The 20,046-nt window shown below is 36.6% G+C and overlaps 1 protein-coding gene across 2 annotated transcripts; it reads right to left on the bottom strand.

Moving 5' to 3' along the window:
* Window positions 1-1,216: 1,216 nt before the first annotated feature.
* Window positions 1,217-18,411, bottom strand: LOC112458398 (homeobox protein Nkx-2.5-like). Of its 2 annotated transcripts, none has more exons than XM_025022015.1 (4): window positions 17,663-18,411; window positions 6,950-7,056; window positions 6,436-6,633; window positions 1,217-4,084 (listed from the first exon to the last, which is right to left on the bottom strand). In XM_025022015.1, exons 1-4 carry the CDS (start codon window positions 17,743-17,745, stop codon window positions 3,573-3,575), a joined length of 900 nt encoding a protein of 299 aa, XP_024877783.1. In that variant the 5' UTR covers window positions 17,746-18,411; the 3' UTR covers window positions 1,217-3,572. The 2 variants fall into 2 exon arrangements, with proteins under 2 accessions (XP_024877783.1, XP_024877782.1); XM_025022014.1 differs by lacking the exon at window positions 17,663-18,411 and adding an exon at window positions 9,406-10,590.
* Between the last annotated feature and the right edge of the window lie 1,635 nt (window positions 18,412-20,046).

Consider the following 20,046-nt stretch of genomic DNA (forward strand, 5'->3'; position numbering starts at 1 on the left):
ATGGTTCTCATGTTATAAGCATGTTTCAGAGAGGCCTTTTTACACTTTATGTACACAAATAATGTTAACAGAATTGCGGTAAATAATAATTTTTGCATAACACTTTTGCTAAGAAAAAATTGATTCCAAATTGATAAAAAAATTTGTTATTGAACTTGTGTAACCAATTTTCAAGTTTCTCTATAATATTTAATATTCCAGATTTAAATCATAAGAAAGGTGAAACATACATTTATAAATAAATAATTAAATATAATTCAGATTGCAAGAGATAAAAATTTCCGATGATAAGACTATCGCTTGATAAATTCGATACAGATATGGGCAATCATTATTCCTGTTTTGGCACATTATCAATTTTTTGTAAAACCCGACTGATTAATAAAATTCCCCAGAGCTGATATTGATCGCGTTTTATTACACGACTATAATCGGATAAGACATTATGATCGCAGATCGATTAATTTAATCGAGAAAGGAAAATGTAAGATAAGAAATTTGAATCCTCTATCAGTTTTTTGTCGCTCGAGCGAGCATGCATGTGGCGTCATAATGCGAATAATGAAAAGTTTTTCTGGGGGTCGCAGAAGTCAAACGTGATCCCCATCGAGACTCGATGGGGCGCCCTCAGGAAATCTAAACCGGTAACAAGATGGCTGCTCGGAAACGGAAACCGGAAGCTTGTCACTCAAGCTACGCGGACTTCCGGCGTGTCCTGAAAAAAGGGCAGCGCTTCTGGAACGGTCGAAGAAAGGGGGAGAGAGAGAGAGAGAGAGAGAGAGAGAGAGAAAAGAGTAAAGGACGGGATTGTTTCAAACGTATTGTTTCATTATGTTCCCTGCTAAAAGTAAAAGAAAAACGCTACAACATTAGTAAAATCTTTAAATTTTCTATCACATGTTCTTCTATGTTAGTTATATCAAAAATGATGATGTAAAGAAAATTAATTTTGCAGCAGAATTTTTATAAAATGTTATTTATAAAAAATTAAGTAATTATTATGCACATTTTGATTTTTATATGAAATATACACATTAGACAATATATATATATATATATATATATATATATATATTTTAGAGCATAAGAAATGAAAGAAAGAGAGAAAAAGAGAGGAAGGGAGATAGATTGATCTTTTGGGATAAAATTGATATGGAGAAACAGACAATAAGAATTTAATTTTTTAAGATCCGGATTTATTAAATATGCTTCTGTGATATATTAGTTTACTATATATTATACACAATGTACATATATACAACTTACATATAACTAATTAATTAAGTAAGGACGAAACATTGGGATATTCTTGCGATTACTCGCAATGTTAGGATATATAATATATCCTCGTATATAATTCTCTGATTATTGTAGTATTATAATAATCGTGAAACGTTGTTATATTAGTATAGTACAGACGAATTCAAATATTTTAAATTTAAAATAACGATTTAAAGTTTATTCTAATATCAACAAAATTTTGCTCTCCTAGCAAGTTCTCCTTTCCTCAAGTTCTAATTAAATTTTTAATACTTTTCAAGTACGTATATATATGTAACGAAATCATTAACAAAGCCGAATTTTTTCCGACAGAGATATTCAGTTGTACGCTATGAAAATTGCGTACTCGTTAATCATATTCCCAAACTGACCTTTTTTTCCACGGAAATCTATTACGAAAATTGAAAAATATCAGAGTATAGAGCCACAAAATTATGTAACTATTTTGCAAGTATAGAATTCTATCTTGGAAATCTATCAAATACCATATATGGCGAATGCTTTGACGACATGAAGAAAAAACGTGCACAGTTTACATTAGTTATGTGTGTGAATCGTGTGTGAAGAAATGCCTATATCATAAAAATTTTTCCGATGATCGAATTAGCGAATCGCAATTAAGCCACGAATTCGACCTCTTTCTGTCGTGGTAGTAATCCATTTTCGTGCGATTTACTATCATTCCGAAAGAGTCGTTAAGTGCGCTTTAATGTTTAGTTATGCGGTATCAAGTTAGACGTTATGGATTTTATGATTAATTTGAAACTCCTTGCGCTTACGAGATATCCCTTCTTGTGACACACGCTTTAAGGACTAATTTGAAATCTACATACGTGAGTCATCATAATGCGTAACAGTTTGTACAAATATTCTATTTCGTAAGAACGCGACACCGATATCGTCTAATGAAATTTCTCTACGCGTTTTCTTATATTTATAATTATTTACCTATTCACGTCAAACCTAACTCATTAGACGTGAAAACGATCTTTGGTTTCTGACAATATTACTGCGTCTAAATTCTTTATAAATATCAACACTTGCCGTAAAAACTTTCAAGTAATCGCAGTCCTCTGGATCTCAATTATCTTCGGTTGAAGAAATTATGAACTCGCGAAATTACAAGTTGTGTTTTTTAATTATCTGTTACTTCGTTAAACTACTTTGCGTTGCGACGTTAAATCTTTCGCATTTACTTGTATCTTTAACGATAAAGTTTTGTCAATTTTCGAATTTTCAATATCAACATTTCGTCTTTCAGCGTAAACGACCGTGCATACGTATTGAAGCTACGTATTACGTTCTACGTTAATGACTAATATGTCACGATATTCGCTCGTCTTGAGGACCATTATAGTCCCATTGTGATATTACTGATATTTTTCAAGACATATATCTCGACATATATTAATTAATTCATAGTTTCTTTGCCATATTTTATGTACGAGATATATTCACCCATCATAATTATTCCAATTTCTAATCGAATTTTCGAAATTGCAATTTCGTTTTAATTCTCACAATTTAGAATTATGAAAAAGTTCAAAGATATTAGATAAATGACATATTGGATGAAAGAGTTAGATAAGAAAAATCGATATTCTTAACTTCATTCAACTTTGCCGAGATATTTTTCTAGAAATGTACTGACCAATTTTAGTTCTGCTTCGGGTTCGTTGGACGCGCGTGTTAAACACTCGTAAAACGTGTTTCGTAAAACGTCGTATTTCACCCAATTTTACTTTGAGAGGTCCGATTGTGTGTACGCGCGTCTTGAAATACACACGATAGTTAACATGTTTTCAAACTCAGAGATTTAGCTTTTTATCTTATCACATATCTATGTCTGTAATTTTATTCATTGCATCAAGGGTCTGATTAGATATGTACCAATTTTACACTACAAGTCGAATGTAAGAAAAGTGTCTCAAAATTTCTTTGCCAACCATTTCCAACTAATACTTGTTAACCAGTTTATCTTTCATTCCTCTGTTGACACCGTCGATTATACCGAAATCATAATCGTTATATCGCTATCGCAAATCATCACGAATCTTCGAACACCTTAACATATTCAACATCACTGCCATAAGATCACCCATGCCTTCCATCTTGAATTTCTTCTTCATCTATTCTTTGTATCTTTACCATTTTTTGTCGCGACAGAAGTGTAATACAAAAATCGTGTCTTCATCGATACGGGAATTGCCATCGATTCGCGTAATAATTGTGATCAGCGTGAATCACCATCGCCCCGGATCGTTTCATTCTAATCAGCTAGACTAGTCATCTTACCACCAATATTTCTGCATGTATGGCGCCATAGGGACCTGACCGCTTCCGGGATAGGCAGTAGGCTCTATCAACTTGGATTGGCAGGGTTTTCCGTCTCTGACTAGCACCGGAACGGCGACCCTTCTGGGCGAGCAGCCGCTGCCGCTGGCCTCGACGCGCTCGCTCGCCGCCCTCTTCGTCTTGTACCTGTGATTCTGGAACCAGATCTTCACTTGGGTCGGCGTGAGGCGAATGATGGAGGCCAAATGCTCTCGCTCGGGCGCGCTCAGATAACGTTGCTGACGGAAACGTCGCTCCAGCTCGTAGGTCTGTGCCTTGGAGAACAGCACGCGTCGCTTGCGCTTCTTGTGCTCGGTCTCGTGGGGCTGCGTCGTCTCGTTACCGGTTTGTTGTTCGTCTTCGAAGTCCTGCGATTCTTCGTCCTTCGACGACTCGTGACTGTTCTCCTGCTGCGATGGGAACGACATGTCCGAGATCGCCGGGCTCGTCGAGTCCGGTTGTTGGAGAACTGAAAAAGCGAAGAAGGAAGAAATTAAGATAACATTTTCTCATATTCTAAAAGAATCTTGTTTTTATTTTTTCGCAGCTGATATTCTCTCAAGAGTATTATTTGTATGAGATTTGTAACGTACAGATTATCTACAGCTTTAACATAATGTACAATAGCATTGACCGAAAAGGAGAGAGAGTTAAATTTTTTTATCATTAATTAAACTAAAATTTTGTACATTTTTTTGCGAATTATACGTAGATTGTCGATGTAGTCAGGCCACACTGCAAAGTGTGTTATTTTAACTGAAGCTCTTCTTACACATTTCTTGCCGTTTTAAATGACGTCATTTAACACGGTTGGACGTATTAATACGATTAAACGTGTTAATTTAACACGCAACAAAACATGTAAAACGAGCTTTAGTCAGTTTTAAACGTTTATACGTGTAGAAATAACACACTTGGATTTACAGTGTATTATCAGAATAAGTTAGATGGAGTGATGCATGTATAGTGTTTAGTAATCAACCGCCTCAATTACTTGATTGGTGTTAACGAACTGCAGCTGCATTTCGATTCAGCCGTCGATTGCTCTTAGCGTTGATTACTGGCAGATGCTAGCCTGCATTGATTTTTTAATAGTTTTTCTAATCATACATTAGACAGTTAATTCTCGTATCCATTTGTGCTGAATTATAACCTTCCCGTGGAAGCGTTATTTTTTTAGGATATAAATTTTTCTTTTTATCCCAATATGTCTCTTATTCCAATATTTAAACTATTGTTTGTAACATTAAATAACGAAGAGAATTTATTTAATTAGTTGGGAGAATAGAAGCGGTCGAATATACAAATTGTTATAATTTGCAATTTAACGTGACATAATAACGGATTTGATTTAAACAATACGTAAAATATATGAAGCGATGATGAGGCAAATGTCATTTTGCTGACGCGGTAATTATGCCACGAGAAATACATATACAATAACTTCATTTAGCGAAGTGTAGGTAAATGTTACGACCCGGCCGAGATACCGGCTAATTTTGTCTACAACGTCGGGATACTGGCTTTCGCCGTAGTACAATATGCTTTTGTGAGCGACCCCTGAAACCCGCTTGGGGAGGGTGTGAACCAATATAAAGCCTATTTGATACCCCTGCTGGACCCCATGGGATCAACCATATCATTTTCATGGGAGATTAGACTGTACTCGCAGTCGCACTGTGATTTCAATTAAACACTCGCCGCCGACTAATGTCTCCGACGCTATACGCGATGGCGAAGAAAGGGATGATTTGACCGGTTTTTTTTATAAATCTGAGTGACAAAATTATTTATTAGAAATGAGTTTTATCTTTGAGCATCAGATCTAAAATACACATACAGTTGCTGTGTTATTTGAAGTTAAAATTGTTTATTGAGAAATTTTACGAGGAGAGCAGATCAATTTGTATCGAAGGAATTTTACACATCCTGCTTAAAATTTTAACATATTTAATGCGACGGACGATGAAAGAATCTAACATAAGACTAACTCGTACAATTTTCCAAGATCATCGCTCAAGCCATATTTGACTTTGTCTACATTTTTTACAATTCAGTTTCGGAGAGAATTTAATGTAATACGCTATCCACTGAACAATGTAAACGTCCGATATAAAAGAGATCCACTCAATCGTGCTTCTCCCCTCTTTACCTGCTACAGGACCGCAATTATTCGCGCACGATGCGTATCTCAACGGTTCGACACGTTGCCTGGATTTTTCGCTCGTGCAAACCGTGTAGCCGCGGAAAAAAGGAGATGGGAACGCGGGATAGGTCACCGACGAATTTTTTGGGCGTGACAATACCGATTCATTGGGGGAGGGGGCCGGGGACACGGGGCCCCTCTCTCGCATCTGTCCCCGACTCAACATCTGTCCTCCTTCGCGGACCAATAGCTGTGCGGTACCCACGAGGACCTTTTACAGAACCATTAGATCCTGCTTAACCCTCACGGACCAATTGTAGGGTGCTAAATAAATAAGGGTTTCCATCTCGCGCTGCTTTCCCTCGTCCGCCCGCCCGCAAAAGCGCGTGTGCGTCGCACATCAGTGAGGAAAGGGAGCGAGAAGACGTGCGTCTCAAATGATAATAACTGCAGCGATTGAAGCCGACCGAGCCTTATTCCTTGGGTGCGAGTGACGATTTTGATAATGCAGAATAATTGATCTATTTCGCGCACTTTCTTTGAAATTTAATAATTATTTCTTGATGTAATTAAATGCGCTATCGAAATTATACGCGATGGATGTTATAGTTTTGCCGCCGCGTGTATCCTTGGTTTGTAGACAATTAAATAAAGAATTGTATTTGTCCGCTCACCATTCACTTCCTCTAAGGGTTGAGGTAATGCTGTCGGTAGTGCCGGTCCAGTTGGCCATAATAATCCAGGTGGAGGCGGTGGTAGCGTACCCCTGTTCAGATTAGCGTGCATAGGTTGCAACATGGCGGTTGTATGCTCGAGAAATTGCTGGTAAGCCGACGGCACGTCGTTGGCCGTTGGTAAAACCGTCGTGGCACCTAGAACAGAAAGTCCCAATAAACTAATTAATTTTCTTCTTCCATGGCATACACTTATGAAATGCGTATAGCAAAGAAATTTCGGAAACTTTGCAATTTATCTGATTTTAAAATCAGATTATTTTAAGATTGAAATCAAATTGACTCATATTTTAAGATATGAAAACTGTATTATTTGGTAAATCTAATTTGCTTTGCGTCGCTTTTTAATGTAAGAAATTTATGTCAGATTTGTTTCTTTTTAATTATGTTTAGTTAATGATATCAAATGTTTCTTTTTAATTACGTCTAATTAATGTAATAGTTTTGTTGTTACCTTGCACATCTGGTTCTTCTTGCGACGGCTTAGCATCGTTTAGCTCCAAAATGTCGCTGATTGCAAAACCAGAAGTTCTAGCCGGCATTTTCATACTTTCCAATAGCCTGTAACAAAAAATTACATAACTGCTATAATTCCAGCCTCGAAGAAATATTAATAGAAGAAATTTTGTTATTTGTTCTATAAAATTTTTGTGAAAAATAAGTTTGTATGTAAAGATAACGTGTAACATTATTTGATTATACATATTTTGACATTTATGTGCACTTATCAATTAGTAAAATACTTATTAATGCACTTTTAGATCTTGTTCACGCGTTATTATGATATCAGATATTGATATCACCGTTAGTTTTTACTAATCCTTTGAAATGGCGAGATATATAGCGATGAATAGATTGATATGCTTCGGGTATTAAAAACTTATGATAATACTTTAGCAATTTATTAATATTCTGCATATGTTTTTTATTTTAATAAACGTGTATACCGTATATTTGCGGTAAGTTTGAAGGGATCTCAAAAATTGGCGAACGGATTTTGCGAGAAAGTCGGACACAAAGATCACTTCTTTATAGTAAGATTTATTTTTCGAGATCGTCGCTGGTCTTGAAAGCTGTGTGACGACCGTCAAAAAGCCACCAGCCCTTTGAAGACTAGACCGATTAGAGAAATGTCTTTAAGGGTACAATATACCTGCGCACGTTTGATCACAAACAACCTGTCTTTGGACCTGTGTATAGAGCGAATTTTTGGGTCCGCTTCCTAAGCCAGATGAGTCATTATCGCGTCACGTTCGGCCATATGCGTTTCAAATATTCCCGGCATGAAACGCGAGTTTCCGAATAAGCTTTTTACGAGTTACACATTCTTTACTGCCGCCTGACAATTCTGATAAATGCAAGAAATTCGCGACGGATTGAGACGATGATTATTTGACGATTTTTTGTTAGACTTTAGTTCGCTTCACATTTTTAGTTACGAACACGTGATTTTGGTGAATGCCGATTATTGACACGGTTTTTATTTAACAGAATTTTATAGATGCGTGGTTAATAAATTAAACTTCCATAAGTTTAATTAATTTATTTATTTGATTAGATCTATAGGCAATCTTAACTTAATTATATAAAAGTCAAAATAAAATATCGGAGAGGTAATACCGTCATTAATCAAGCGTCTCACAAAAAGCCGCTAATTATTTTTATAAGTAACCAGCATTGAAATCGCTCGCGATTTCAATTTCTTTTAATTACAATGCTTCTTACATCATTTTAATTTTGCCAATAACAATTTTAATTAGAAAATTGTTATACATAATATGAATTTAGCTTTCATCATTCGTTTACAATAGGATTTCTATTATCACAGGATATCTATTATCCGGACTATTCGAGGATGAACGATTCAAATGAACGATTGCTTCAGATAATGACCGATTACATTCTAAAAAAAAAAATTTAGGAAGTATATTGCATATGATACCTTTTGTGAATATAACAAGACAAAAATTATAAATTAATTTCTATAATACGTCTGTAGATTTTAGACTATTAATATTAGGATTAATAATATATATCCACAGATATGTATTGCCTAAATGTGCTTGAGTAATCTAACACAAATGTGTGTTTATTTTTATTTACTAGAAAGAGATTCGGATCCTAATAATATTAAGCATTGTTAAACAGGGTTAAAATAATCAAACGTTTAATTAAACGGTAAATGAATTCTAAAAGACAGAGCGAAAAAGTTTAATTTGCAAATAATGAAATGCAATAGTAATGAAAGAATTATAAAGTGATACACTTTAAAATGTAAATTTTCAAGCAAACATTTTTTTAAAACATGTTAAAGTAATTACAAGAAACATTTTCACTTATCAAGAGGAAATATTTAGATCGGAATAATGTAATTTTGATTTTTTTATATATTATACAATGTTATTTGCTGATATTGCAACATTGCCTATAGAGTTTAATGTACGTGTCTTGTCATGTAAACATAGAGTATTGAGTGGCGATTTTTCGGTGTCGCGTGTAAGGTTTAATCGATAAGTGATGCGTGTTCCAGTGAGCATTAAGAGTATCGATAGCCGACCGGATATTTGGCGATATCGCACGATAATGCACGATATATCTTAATGAAGCCACGTGCAAGAACTTGAGGGCTGTAAAAAACCCGTCGCGCAAAAACATTGCTATCGACAAAGCCTGAGTTTTTCAATCTATTTATCGAACACTTGCTTATTTATTGTACATTATTAAAATTTAACAACTGTGCGTTCTTACAATTGCTCTCGTTTATATATGGATAATAATTATTATTTATTACGATTTAATATATTTGATACGTGCATCGATTCTCTTATTTTCTTATGATAAATAATTTCGGAAAGAAATAAAAAAAGCAAAAGGAACTAAATACACCAATCTTTCATTTATTTTATTTACCTAGTGTTTAATGCGAGTTGACTGTACCAGACGTGATTCAAAAGACTAGCCGGATACGGTAGTAACGGCCAGGGTAAAAGCTTATTCTTATCTGCCATTTTGAGAAGATTTCAAAGATTTCGATTCGTTCTTATTGGCATCAATACATCATTACATTCGCCTTTAACGATGGCACATCTTCAAATTTAAAAAATCTCTCTTAATTCATCACGTATTTTGATTTCTGTCTATAACTTTTGTTTTCTTCTCTCGCTTGATCAATAATATTAAATGTTGAAATTCTTCTTTCTTAACAATTTAGAGGATATCTCCTTTCTGTCTTCTTTTCTTCTTTTATTTCATTGTTCTTCTTTTGTCTTCATTCGCCTTGAATAATACAGATAGAAACTGATGAAATTTCTCTTTTCTGTCTTTCACCACGTGTATAGATTTTTAATCTACAATTTATTTGTTTTTACTTGAAGAAAATTAACGGCACATTATCGACGGTGTATTATCTTTTTGTATTTGTATCTTTATTTATACTTCTTCATTTCTATCGGCTTGAGTAACTTCTTCAAAAATCTTTCTTGTTTTTTCAATTTTTCCGTGATTGCCACTGCCCATGATACTTTCGAGATTCTTCTTTCTTTTTCACTTTCTTCTACCTTTGTCACACAACACTGTCGTAGGTCTTTATTTTACCATAAATAACTATGACGTTTCACACAATGACAGTTCGAATACGCGCAACAAAAGTCTAGCACACGAATAAACTAGTCCAATTAATCAAATCACTGATACTCGTGCCGTTTTCTCGAGACAGTCGTAACTATCGGTCACTTTCACAAATAATTATCAATGGGTTGCACGAAAGGCGACTCGGGTCCGAGCGGCACGAAAAGCAGGCTACCGATTCCTTTTCGGAGTAAGCTGAAGGACTCTCCTTGTAGTTTTTGAGTGTCCTCGACGAGCACTTGACGGCTAGTGTTCCCTACCTCGAGCAGTTTCGCTTGTCAAGCACCCTCAAAGCGCAGGGCGGGTTCTACTTGGAGGCGGGGATTTCTCGTTCATCCCCCCAGTTCGTTCTCCTCGTCGCGTATCCCTCCCTGCCATCGATACCCGGCGGTAACTTAGGGAAGGTTTTCCACGGGAGAAACGCAGAATAGCAAAATGCTGTTGGTTTCTTTTTTATTGTTGTCATCGTCTTTAGAAGTCTTATTTATTTAAAAAATAAACGCAATGTCGATGATAATGTAATTTTTATGAAAATTCAAATAATATTTTATCTTATTTAAACTATAAGTTTATTAAAATTAAACTGGCTGATTTTTTATCTGTATAAAGTAATCTATTTTCGACGATTGCAAGAAAAGCAAAAAATATTTGCAAATTTTTCAAGAGATAAACTGGTTTCATTGTGACTGCATGATTATTTAAAGATTTCTTTACATATTAAAAAAAATTGTAATTTGAATAGTACAGTCTTAATACAATCTTCTTTTTCAAAATGTAATTTGAAGTGTAGTTTTAGCAAAACGTTCGCTAAAGAAAACTTCTAAAAATTCTTAAAATATTTATCGCCGTATTTTTTTTCACGTCTGTCGCGTCTTGTTAAATTTTTACATATGTAAGTTTCACACTTCTAGCATTCGCAATCTAGCAGAATCTCGCCACTTCGAGCGATCTTGCGAAGGATATCCCTCGCTCGGGAGACTCCGTGCGACTGGTAATGTTACCGGGGCAAGTTGCCGAGGGGTGGTACCGTCGGTCGACCAATGGGGTGGTCGCGTGTCGAGAAACCCTCGCCCGACAGCCCGGGGGTTGATTTCAATCCAGCCCGGCGAGCGAGCCAATCGCCGGGCTTCATCGATCAGGGGGCTTTTTACACCGAGAGCATACTTTACGTCGAGTGTTAATGTGAAAGAGCATTAGCGGTGCTTTTACTGTGTCATTTCGATTTTTCACTCGCGCTCTCTCCCTCTGCCCCCACCCTATTTTCTCCCTTTCCTCTCCCCGTCCCTCGTGGCACTCAGATCGCTGCCTATTGATACGCAAAACTGGGTTAGAAGCGTGGTCGCGACTTACGGGCGAGTGTTACACGAATGTGAACGAGATACGTATGATCAGTCGGCTCGACTGTGTCCTCTTTTAGGAGCTTGTTTGCTCGAGTAAAAAGCCGAAGGCTCGCGAATTCGAGTATAATTGAAGCTAAGGGAAATATATGACTAAATTTTACGAAAAACGAGATATTTTCGCAAATAAAATATTGTGCGTTTGCTTGCATCGTGTACATCATTAATTTAATAGTACAATAATATTAAATAAAGTCTTATAAAACTAGAGCGATCGTGATTCTTTCAGGCATAGCTTACTGAAGTAAAAATCTCCAATAAAAAGACACGAAATCAAATTGAAGATGTCAATCTAAAGCTGTGATCGAAGAAGTAAAGTAGTACGGAGTAGTTGGATAAGAAGTCAGATTTGTTGCGACAGTTAAATAAACTCAGACTGCAGACTGTCAGCATAATTCAGACGAAGAGTGTGACGGCTAATTTTATAGTGAGACATTTATTACGTGCGCGTTCCGTGACGATCTCAGTCCTTTTTTTTTCTCTCCAATAATCACGATTTTCGCGCGCGCGCGCGCGAGTAAAAAAAGACATGTCGGTGTGCAACGACAAGGCTGACCTGATTTCTTTTTTACATCCACCCACCCACTTATTATTCGCGGACACGCATTTATTACGTCGAAGCGGCAGATAAAGCCCGTCGTTTCGCGATTATCATTCGGCGCGACACGTATCATCATCCATCGGAATTACGGGCATAAAAATAATTTCGCGGGCCCCGATGCGATTTGATCGAATCGAATTCGCTTCGTCACCTTTTTTCCCCAACGTTTCGATCGCAGATAAAATATTATCGCGGTAATACCGAAGTCATATTACACGTCAGGATTGTACAGCATTATTGATTACCGAAGATGTCAAGATATTGTCGTGCGCGGGACAGAATACTTTGCAACATTTTTCGTGCAACGCGTGCACGGCGAAATCAACGTGTGCCATTTTGTAATTCTGTAATGTTAACGAAGATATATAAAGGATAAAGGGAATGAGGCCTTCACGGTGGGAAAACGTTTTTCAAAGAACGCGAATTTCATCACAATCCGCGTTCTTTGACGTCCCTAATTTATCTTAAACATTTCTCGGTATCTGTTAAATTTTAAGAAATATTTGGGTGCTCCGCTTTAAACGGGAGGTCCACACTTTTGATCTCCCGATCGAGCCGACTCTCCGAAATTGATGATACGTCGGACTCGTCGGCGTCGGTGAATGGAGTCGCAGGTTGTATCCAATCGCAAGAAGAGAGATGCCCACCTGAATGCGGGCACTCACAATAAATGCACGCGCGTACTGACGGTAGCACGGTGGAAAATGGGGTTTCGAAAAGCGCGATTTAGAAGCGAGGAACAGGTAAAGGGACAGGAGCGACGATGGGGCGAGTTTCCGGTTTATTCAGACCGGTCTTCGTACAATCGCGCGGCTCCACCACACAGAAAGTCAAAAAGTGCGGAAGAGGGTGGACCCGACTTTCCTGGTTTTCTCATGGCCGCGGTTAAATTTATATCTGGGAAATAAAATCTAACGGCTACCGGAAAGCAGGAAAACACTTGTATTTCTCAGTGGTCAAGATGCTGACGTTCAGTTATTTTATATCTGAGTTATTACTAATGCGCGACGATTATGAACGCATAATCGTATTAACAGTAATAATATAAATAATAAATATTTGTAATAATAAATTTATGACATCAATGATTATGACTATTATTACTTTACAAACTTTTCGCAAGTAAAAATTCTGATATGTGATGAGAGTAATTATTTAAATAGGAAATATTATTATAAACGAATAATTTTTTGTAACAAAGATTTAAAAGTACGTATAAGAATAAATAATTATTACTTTAAATAATTGGCGTCATTAGAATATTTAAGAAATTGGAAATAAAGAGCGCGTAAAATTGATTATGATATGCAATTGATATTAATGTTACAATATTGACAAATAATGATCAAAACTATTGATACGAGGTATCATAGTATTTTTAAAAATGTTATTGCATGTGCTATAAGATCCTTAGTTTATAAAAGTTCAGGATGGCAGTTTAAGAGTTCGAACGATACGTGCATTGATTCGTTCGATGCACATCGCATCGTCTAACTCGGTTAGAATCGTGTTCAACACGAGAAAGAGACCCGCGAGACGTCCATCGTTTTTCTCGGATTTCTCGTCTCCCCTCGACCCGCTCTTCGTCCCGGAAGTTCCGAGCGTTGGCGGGAAGAAATGGAGAAGTCTCGAGCTCTCCGGGCAATCGAGCAACATTTGCTGAGCTCCCACGACTGTTTGGCGATAGCTGTGCCAACTTGTTTCGAGCACGCAACCCAATTTGTCTGCGTCTCATTGTTTTACTGTTCTCTCCCTCACCCCCGCCGCGTATAGTCGCTTCACCGGTGCAGTTGTGCCCGCGAATTATTGCAACCCTCCAATGATCGAGTGGAGTCTTCCCGAACTTTCTAGTTTAATAACATTTTTGGATGCAAACTTGCGAGTGCAAACGACATGACGGGGATTTAACTCGATATTTTGAAATACTGCTTTTGTTCTAGTTTTTTTTTTCGTTTGTAATATAATTCTGCGGCTTTAATGGAAGAAGATAAATCATATTTTGGAACAGAGTCAGACATTTTTAGTCGCTATAAAAGTTGGTCACGTTACGGCAATATTAATTTGAGAGGTGATAAGTGTCATAATATTACTGAAATTTAAGGTATAATATATTTTTGTCTAAGTTCTAAGCAATATCTTAATATCCGCTATTTATCAAAGAAAACATAATCTAGGTTTTCTTCTGTGACTAATTGATTTCATCGCTGACTCAACCCTCATTTTTACGTTGTAGTATCGCCACTGTCTTCGTATTAACACCCGTGGAAACGAACCCTTAGCTTAAATGTAGCAGTTAACAGTTTATTGCTTATTGTCGCGAGACACATAATTTTATTGCCACCAAACAGCGGTTCAAATTAACCAGATGGTCAAACGAAGACCCTTCTTTCTCGTTCGTCTTCTTGCTTTTCCTCTACCTTTTGTGTCCGAAGTGGCCAACTATCGGTTTATGTTCTTTTAAAAATCACGAAAATACTTCCGACGGATAATATCGGAAATGTCTTGAAAATCTGAAAAGTAAATCCGACGGATTAACTCGATCAAAAAGTATAATAGGTTGGTTTTTTCAAACTGGATTAACTCGGTGATCAGCTTGTTAGACCGTTTACCTTTTATATTTTTAAACACTATAACAATCGGCATTTTAAACTTAACATTTAAGTTAATAAACAACAGATTGTCAGTTAAATCCATTTTGTAAAATTTCTTAAAGCCATACAATAAATGCTTCTGTTGTGCACGTATAAAATTTACCGATAATAGTAACTTGTAAATATATTAAGGGAATTTTCGGAGCAACTTTGGGTCTTATTTTATTATTAAACAGCAAATTTGACTTATATTTTTAATAATGTTTGATCGAACAATAATTAATAATTTAGTTTATATTCAGTATACATGTGTGTATAATATTTTAGTAATAATTATTAGTAGATATTGCGTATAAAACGAGAAATAAAATATTGCTTTTTTAAATGCATAGATATTCTTTTCATCTTGAATCGCCTGCAGAACCGAATGGAGAACGACAGACTTCGGAAGGCTCAAAGCTAAATTTCATGAAAATACTTGCCGGCCGAGTGGCCACTTGACACTTCGGGATTTTCTTATTTCTGGAATTCAGGTGTGTCCCGGAAATGGGAAACGTGTCACGATGAATGACCATTCACCCATTTGACCGGATATCTTGCTATTAACATCACAATATCGATACCTGCCGATGCCAGCAGCCGAAAGAAAAACACCTGAGATCGTGCCGACCGTCCTTTATATTTTATCACCGGTACGCGTAGAGGAGAAATGTTCTCTTAAGTTTTCAAGTAACCCTGACCACATCCCACCATTCCAGAGCCATGAATTTTTTTCCTCGGGATATCGCATTTGGAACGCAGATAATTTCTTACTAGTATATACGTGTGGTCAAGGTTTGAGCTAACATTTGCGCTCGAGCACCTAGTAACCTCAGGCTATCGAAATGATCTCTCTCCCTCTCCTTTTTTTTCTCTGTATAGGATATTATAACTCGAGTGGTTGTTAAAGAGAATTTTAACGACCTTGACAGGACAATTGAACGAAAAGGTTCCCCTTTTTCTTTCGGCCTTTTGAACACCTTAAAAAAGATGCCGACTCTAATATGTTAACTTATTGTAAAAAAATTAAGGATATTATCGTATACACGCTATACTCAAAAGCCTTTTCAAAAAAGTTACAAAAATAATTGAAGGAATTTTTTTTGTATTTTTAACATCTATTCACAGAATAGCTTTCATATTTTCACGAAGCATGACCAATGTAGCATAATGCAAATAATGATCTTTAAAAATGTAATAATAACACATAAAAATCAATTGTTTTTTAATATTATGCATTACTTACGTTTGATATTATTTAATATTTAAATATCTTACATTTAATAACTATTGTCTCTTGTTATTTTTAACGATCAAAAGAGTGGAACATAGCTTTACAACACTCTGCTTTAATAATTAGTAATTTCTATTAAATTATTGAATTTTTTTCTTAAGTGACATATATTATGGATACTAATGATGAAAAAATATTCTACAATGATTGACATCTATCAATGTTTAACGTAATCGATAAAAAAAAGCTGTGCTTTTCTTCCACCGTTGCTCTCATTGAGACTGACTGAAAGAAAAGCCGTTTGAATTTGATAGAAACCGATCGAAGAATATCTTACGTTCATTCATAAAGTCAGCACAAAGAAGGGCGATGGAGCCCTGCAGGAGTATGAATGAACGTAGTATGAAGCTTAGTATAGACCGGACGACGTAGGTCCCGAGGGACACTTCTTTAGTATTCCCGTTCAAGAGGCCTGTTGAGAAGGTCGCTCTTCCATAAAATAAGCCCCTCGTCCAAGCCGTGTGTTGTTAGACACGATCTAGACTTGGCACGGTTCGTTAAAAGCCACCAGCCACCGGCGTCGTTTAAGAACTGCTTAAGATGTTATTTTTAAGTATGCCGGAATGATGAGTTTTTCCTTCTTGCAGTCCGCACAGGTAAAGAAAGTGCTCATGAGCAAACTAAAATGTCACACTTGAATTTTCAAAAGATGTTTTTCTTTCAAACGTATTTGCAAATATGTTGCCTAAAAAGGATTGGGATAATTAATCAAACAAGTTGATGAAAATAATGCGTATATATTACAAAGTGAAAAACTGTGTCCTCTCTGTTCATCACGTGGTTTTCACATATCCGGAAGTAACAAAAGAAAAAAACGGAGATGATCATAGGGATAAGGTGTATGTAAAAATAAGCATTAGGTGGTAATATGTTAAATTAAATAATTGTTCATTCGGCGAGATGTTCGCTGATTCGACGACCTCGCGATCTCGCAGGTGCAACGTACGAACGGGGGAAGTAGCAGAATCGTATATATCGCGTTAGCGGAATACGATTAATCCGAAATTTATGATGGAAACCAACAGGTGTCGGCATACCGCACGGCCCTTTTCGCTCCTCGTGTGTGTCCCGGTGTGTAACAAGGCGTACCACTCTACGCCGGAGGATTCGCCTAACCGATATGCGTGACTGCTCTTAAACGTTCGCTTCCGGTTTCCGGTACTATCGGCTTAATCAGATATGTTAATTGCCCGCGCGAACGCGCGGGGATCGGGTAATCCTTTTAATATCTCGAGATTAATTGGCAAAGACGTTTTCGTTTTCATCGAATAATGTATTAAATACGTGTTGAGGTGTTACAAAATAGAGCACGCTTATCTTCTCCTCGATAGATCAAATATTTGATGATTTCATTTTAAGATATACGATTTATTTACGGATAATATTAAAGTTTGCCTATTATAAGTTTTTCTATTTTATTTTGAATTTGATTTAATATTCGGTAAGAATTTTAGGATTGATTAATCTCGCATGTAGCTAGAAGTTATCATCTAAAATCTTGAGTTTTGTTAGGTAGCGTGAAAGATAAAAATCAGCTAAATGCTGTTATTTTTAATCGTTATTTTCGACACAAAACACATTGTGCCTGTAAAGACTCTTTCGCTGTTGAGCTTTTTACCTGTAATCCTCCTCGTTGCTGACGTAATCGGGCGGTATCAAATGCCAAGAAGCATCGTAACAATCGTCGTATCCGGCTGCCATTTTTCTCGATTTTTTCCTCACCGTTTGGATTGACGAACGTGTCCGTTTCTGCAGTCGACACAAAAGTCGGAATATCCCGCGGCTTTCTGACCAAGTCAAAAACGTACCGCCGTCGGCTGACTCATCCAGGAGTCAACCGAAGGAATTCCTTCACGATTTCGTACAGTCCTTCAATACGTTAATCTTTTCTCGAGAGCGATAGACCCGCGTTTCATGCTTGCATTCCTCGAAAATTCTACGCGTTTTTCGCATCGAAGTGTCATCGCATATCCTTCTGCAATGATTCTGCGACACGAGTCTTCTGCGACGAATTTGAACAAAGTGGAAGAAAGGAAGTCCTACGAAGTCTTCCGTTTGATGTGGCGCGATTAACTTATATATCCTCGAAAATTTCTCGAAAAATTGAATTTGCAATACGATTCACCGACGTTAAAACGGATACGACGAGCGATTAATAACGCGATCATCATTAATCGTTGAAATACAGATTAACTCCTCTCGAAAATAAGATTTTCAAGATTTTCACTTTCTTTCTAACGGCCTCGCGCGTGATAGCTACTCGACAAATATTTGTTGGAGAAGCAACTCGGCACTCAAAAGAGGAATTTAATGAAAATTATCGTGGAAAACAGCACCAAGATTATACTGCCGTGTCCGCCTCGTGATAACGAGGTTTTACTGAGAACTATGTGGCAATATATCGATCACCTATATATTGTATCAAAAATATGGCTACCTGATAGGAGCTCCGGCAACGTTATCGGCGCGATAACACCCTACATAGATTAGTTTGACTACCGCAAATCATAACGTCGAAGGGGGGCCGAAATATAATCGAGTCTCATCGATCTCGAATGATGCAAGAGACTTACATTTGCATCGTTGTTTTTCACTGCACTTATATATTTAAATTACATTTCAAAAAAATTAATTTTTCTCTCTCATATATAATCCAGTTATTATCGTGGGTTTATAGATTAAAAAGTACAATAGCTTTTTATACGAATTAAATTTTAATATAATATTAATTAAAAAACGATTCTCTCACATATATATATACATTTTGTACATATAAATACAGAAAATATATGGATAAGTATGTATGTAGATTGCATATGTCCAAAATTCGATTCATTATTACGCACGTGTGCCATTTAATGATTAAAAGATAGAAAATATTTATCTTTCACTTGCAACTTCATAATCGCAAAAGAGAAAAAAGGAGAAAATTATATAGATTGCCGTATCTGTCACGTGTAAAATGATTTTAAGATATTAATGTTCGATAGTGCATTGCCAGGCTGGGATTTTCTACTAGGCTGTGGTGACGCAGCGTAATTTCAGTAAACACATGCGCATTTTTATTATCATTATCGATATTATTTTCTAATTACGTTTTGGTTATTGTACAATCACCCAGTTTCATTCTCGTTGATCGATTCGATATCAATACAGTACATACGGATAACTGTAATTAAATTATCATCAGCTGGAGTGCATTCGGAAAAAATCGTAAAGATAAAAAAATGAAAATTTCAGATAACAATGTTATAAATGCATTGAATGAGAAACAGCGACTCTAGAGAGGTAGTAATCGGCCAATTGTTGTTGCTACTCGACAGTCAGTTGTATATCGTACAATTTGTTAATGACAAGAGACCCTCGAGGTGAAGTATCCGCGGCTTAATCGACAAGTGCTACCGAACGAAGCCCGCTACGAGTGCACTTGATAAAGTAACATCGTTTCCCTCACTATCTGTATTTATGTATTTATGCAGCGATTCGCACAGATAAGCCAATCTTCGCGTCACATAATATTAATTGCTGTAATTATCGCGAGAGACATCATCTTTGTGTTAAATAAATAAAAAATCGCGTTAAGCAACATTTGACGATAGAAAACATTATTTGTGGAAGAATAATAATGGCGGTCCACGATGATCAAGCGCGGAACGTTAGATACCGTTGTCGTGTGTGGTGTAACTTCTTCGTTAAATTTCCAGGACGCCGTGACACCGTTTATCTGTCCAGCACATCTATGACATATGGGTCTAATCTCCGCTTATCGCGGTTAAAGCGATAAGGGCGAGTTGTTGCGCATCGCAAAAATGGACGCGCTCGCGGTATCTCTAATAATTTTATGGAAAGGTGGGGTAAAGAAATTGCGAGCGCCGTATAAGCGTGTAAAAGATTGATATAATTTCGAGCGACGCAAAAATTTGTGTCTTGGAAGATAAGGGGTCGTAACGAGCTATCAATCATTTTTGCCCGGTATTGATTTAAAGTATTTTATCATCGGTT

Source organism: Temnothorax curvispinosus, unplaced genomic scaffold (genome assembly GCF_003070985.1).
Source record: "Temnothorax curvispinosus isolate PA1 unplaced genomic scaffold, ASM307098v1 QBEX01008837.1, whole genome shotgun sequence".
Classification (NCBI taxonomy): domain Eukaryota; kingdom Metazoa; phylum Arthropoda; class Insecta; order Hymenoptera; family Formicidae; genus Temnothorax; species Temnothorax curvispinosus.

What these genes read in the sequence shown, in the direction of transcription:
- LOC112458398 (XM_025022014.1), bottom strand. Translation starts at nt 9,503, where the DNA reads ATGGCAGATAAGAATAAGCTTTTACCCTGGCCGTTACTACCGTATCCG. An exon ending in CAACTCGCATTAAACACTAG is followed by an intron (nt 7,057 to 9,405) that starts GTAAATAAAATA and finishes TTTTTGTTACAG; the next exon opens with GCTATTGGAAAGTATGAAAA. An exon ending in AGAAGAACCAGATGTGCAAG is followed by an intron (nt 6,634 to 6,949) that starts GTAACAACAAAA and finishes TTTCTGTTCTAG; the next exon opens with GTGCCACGACGGTTTTACCA.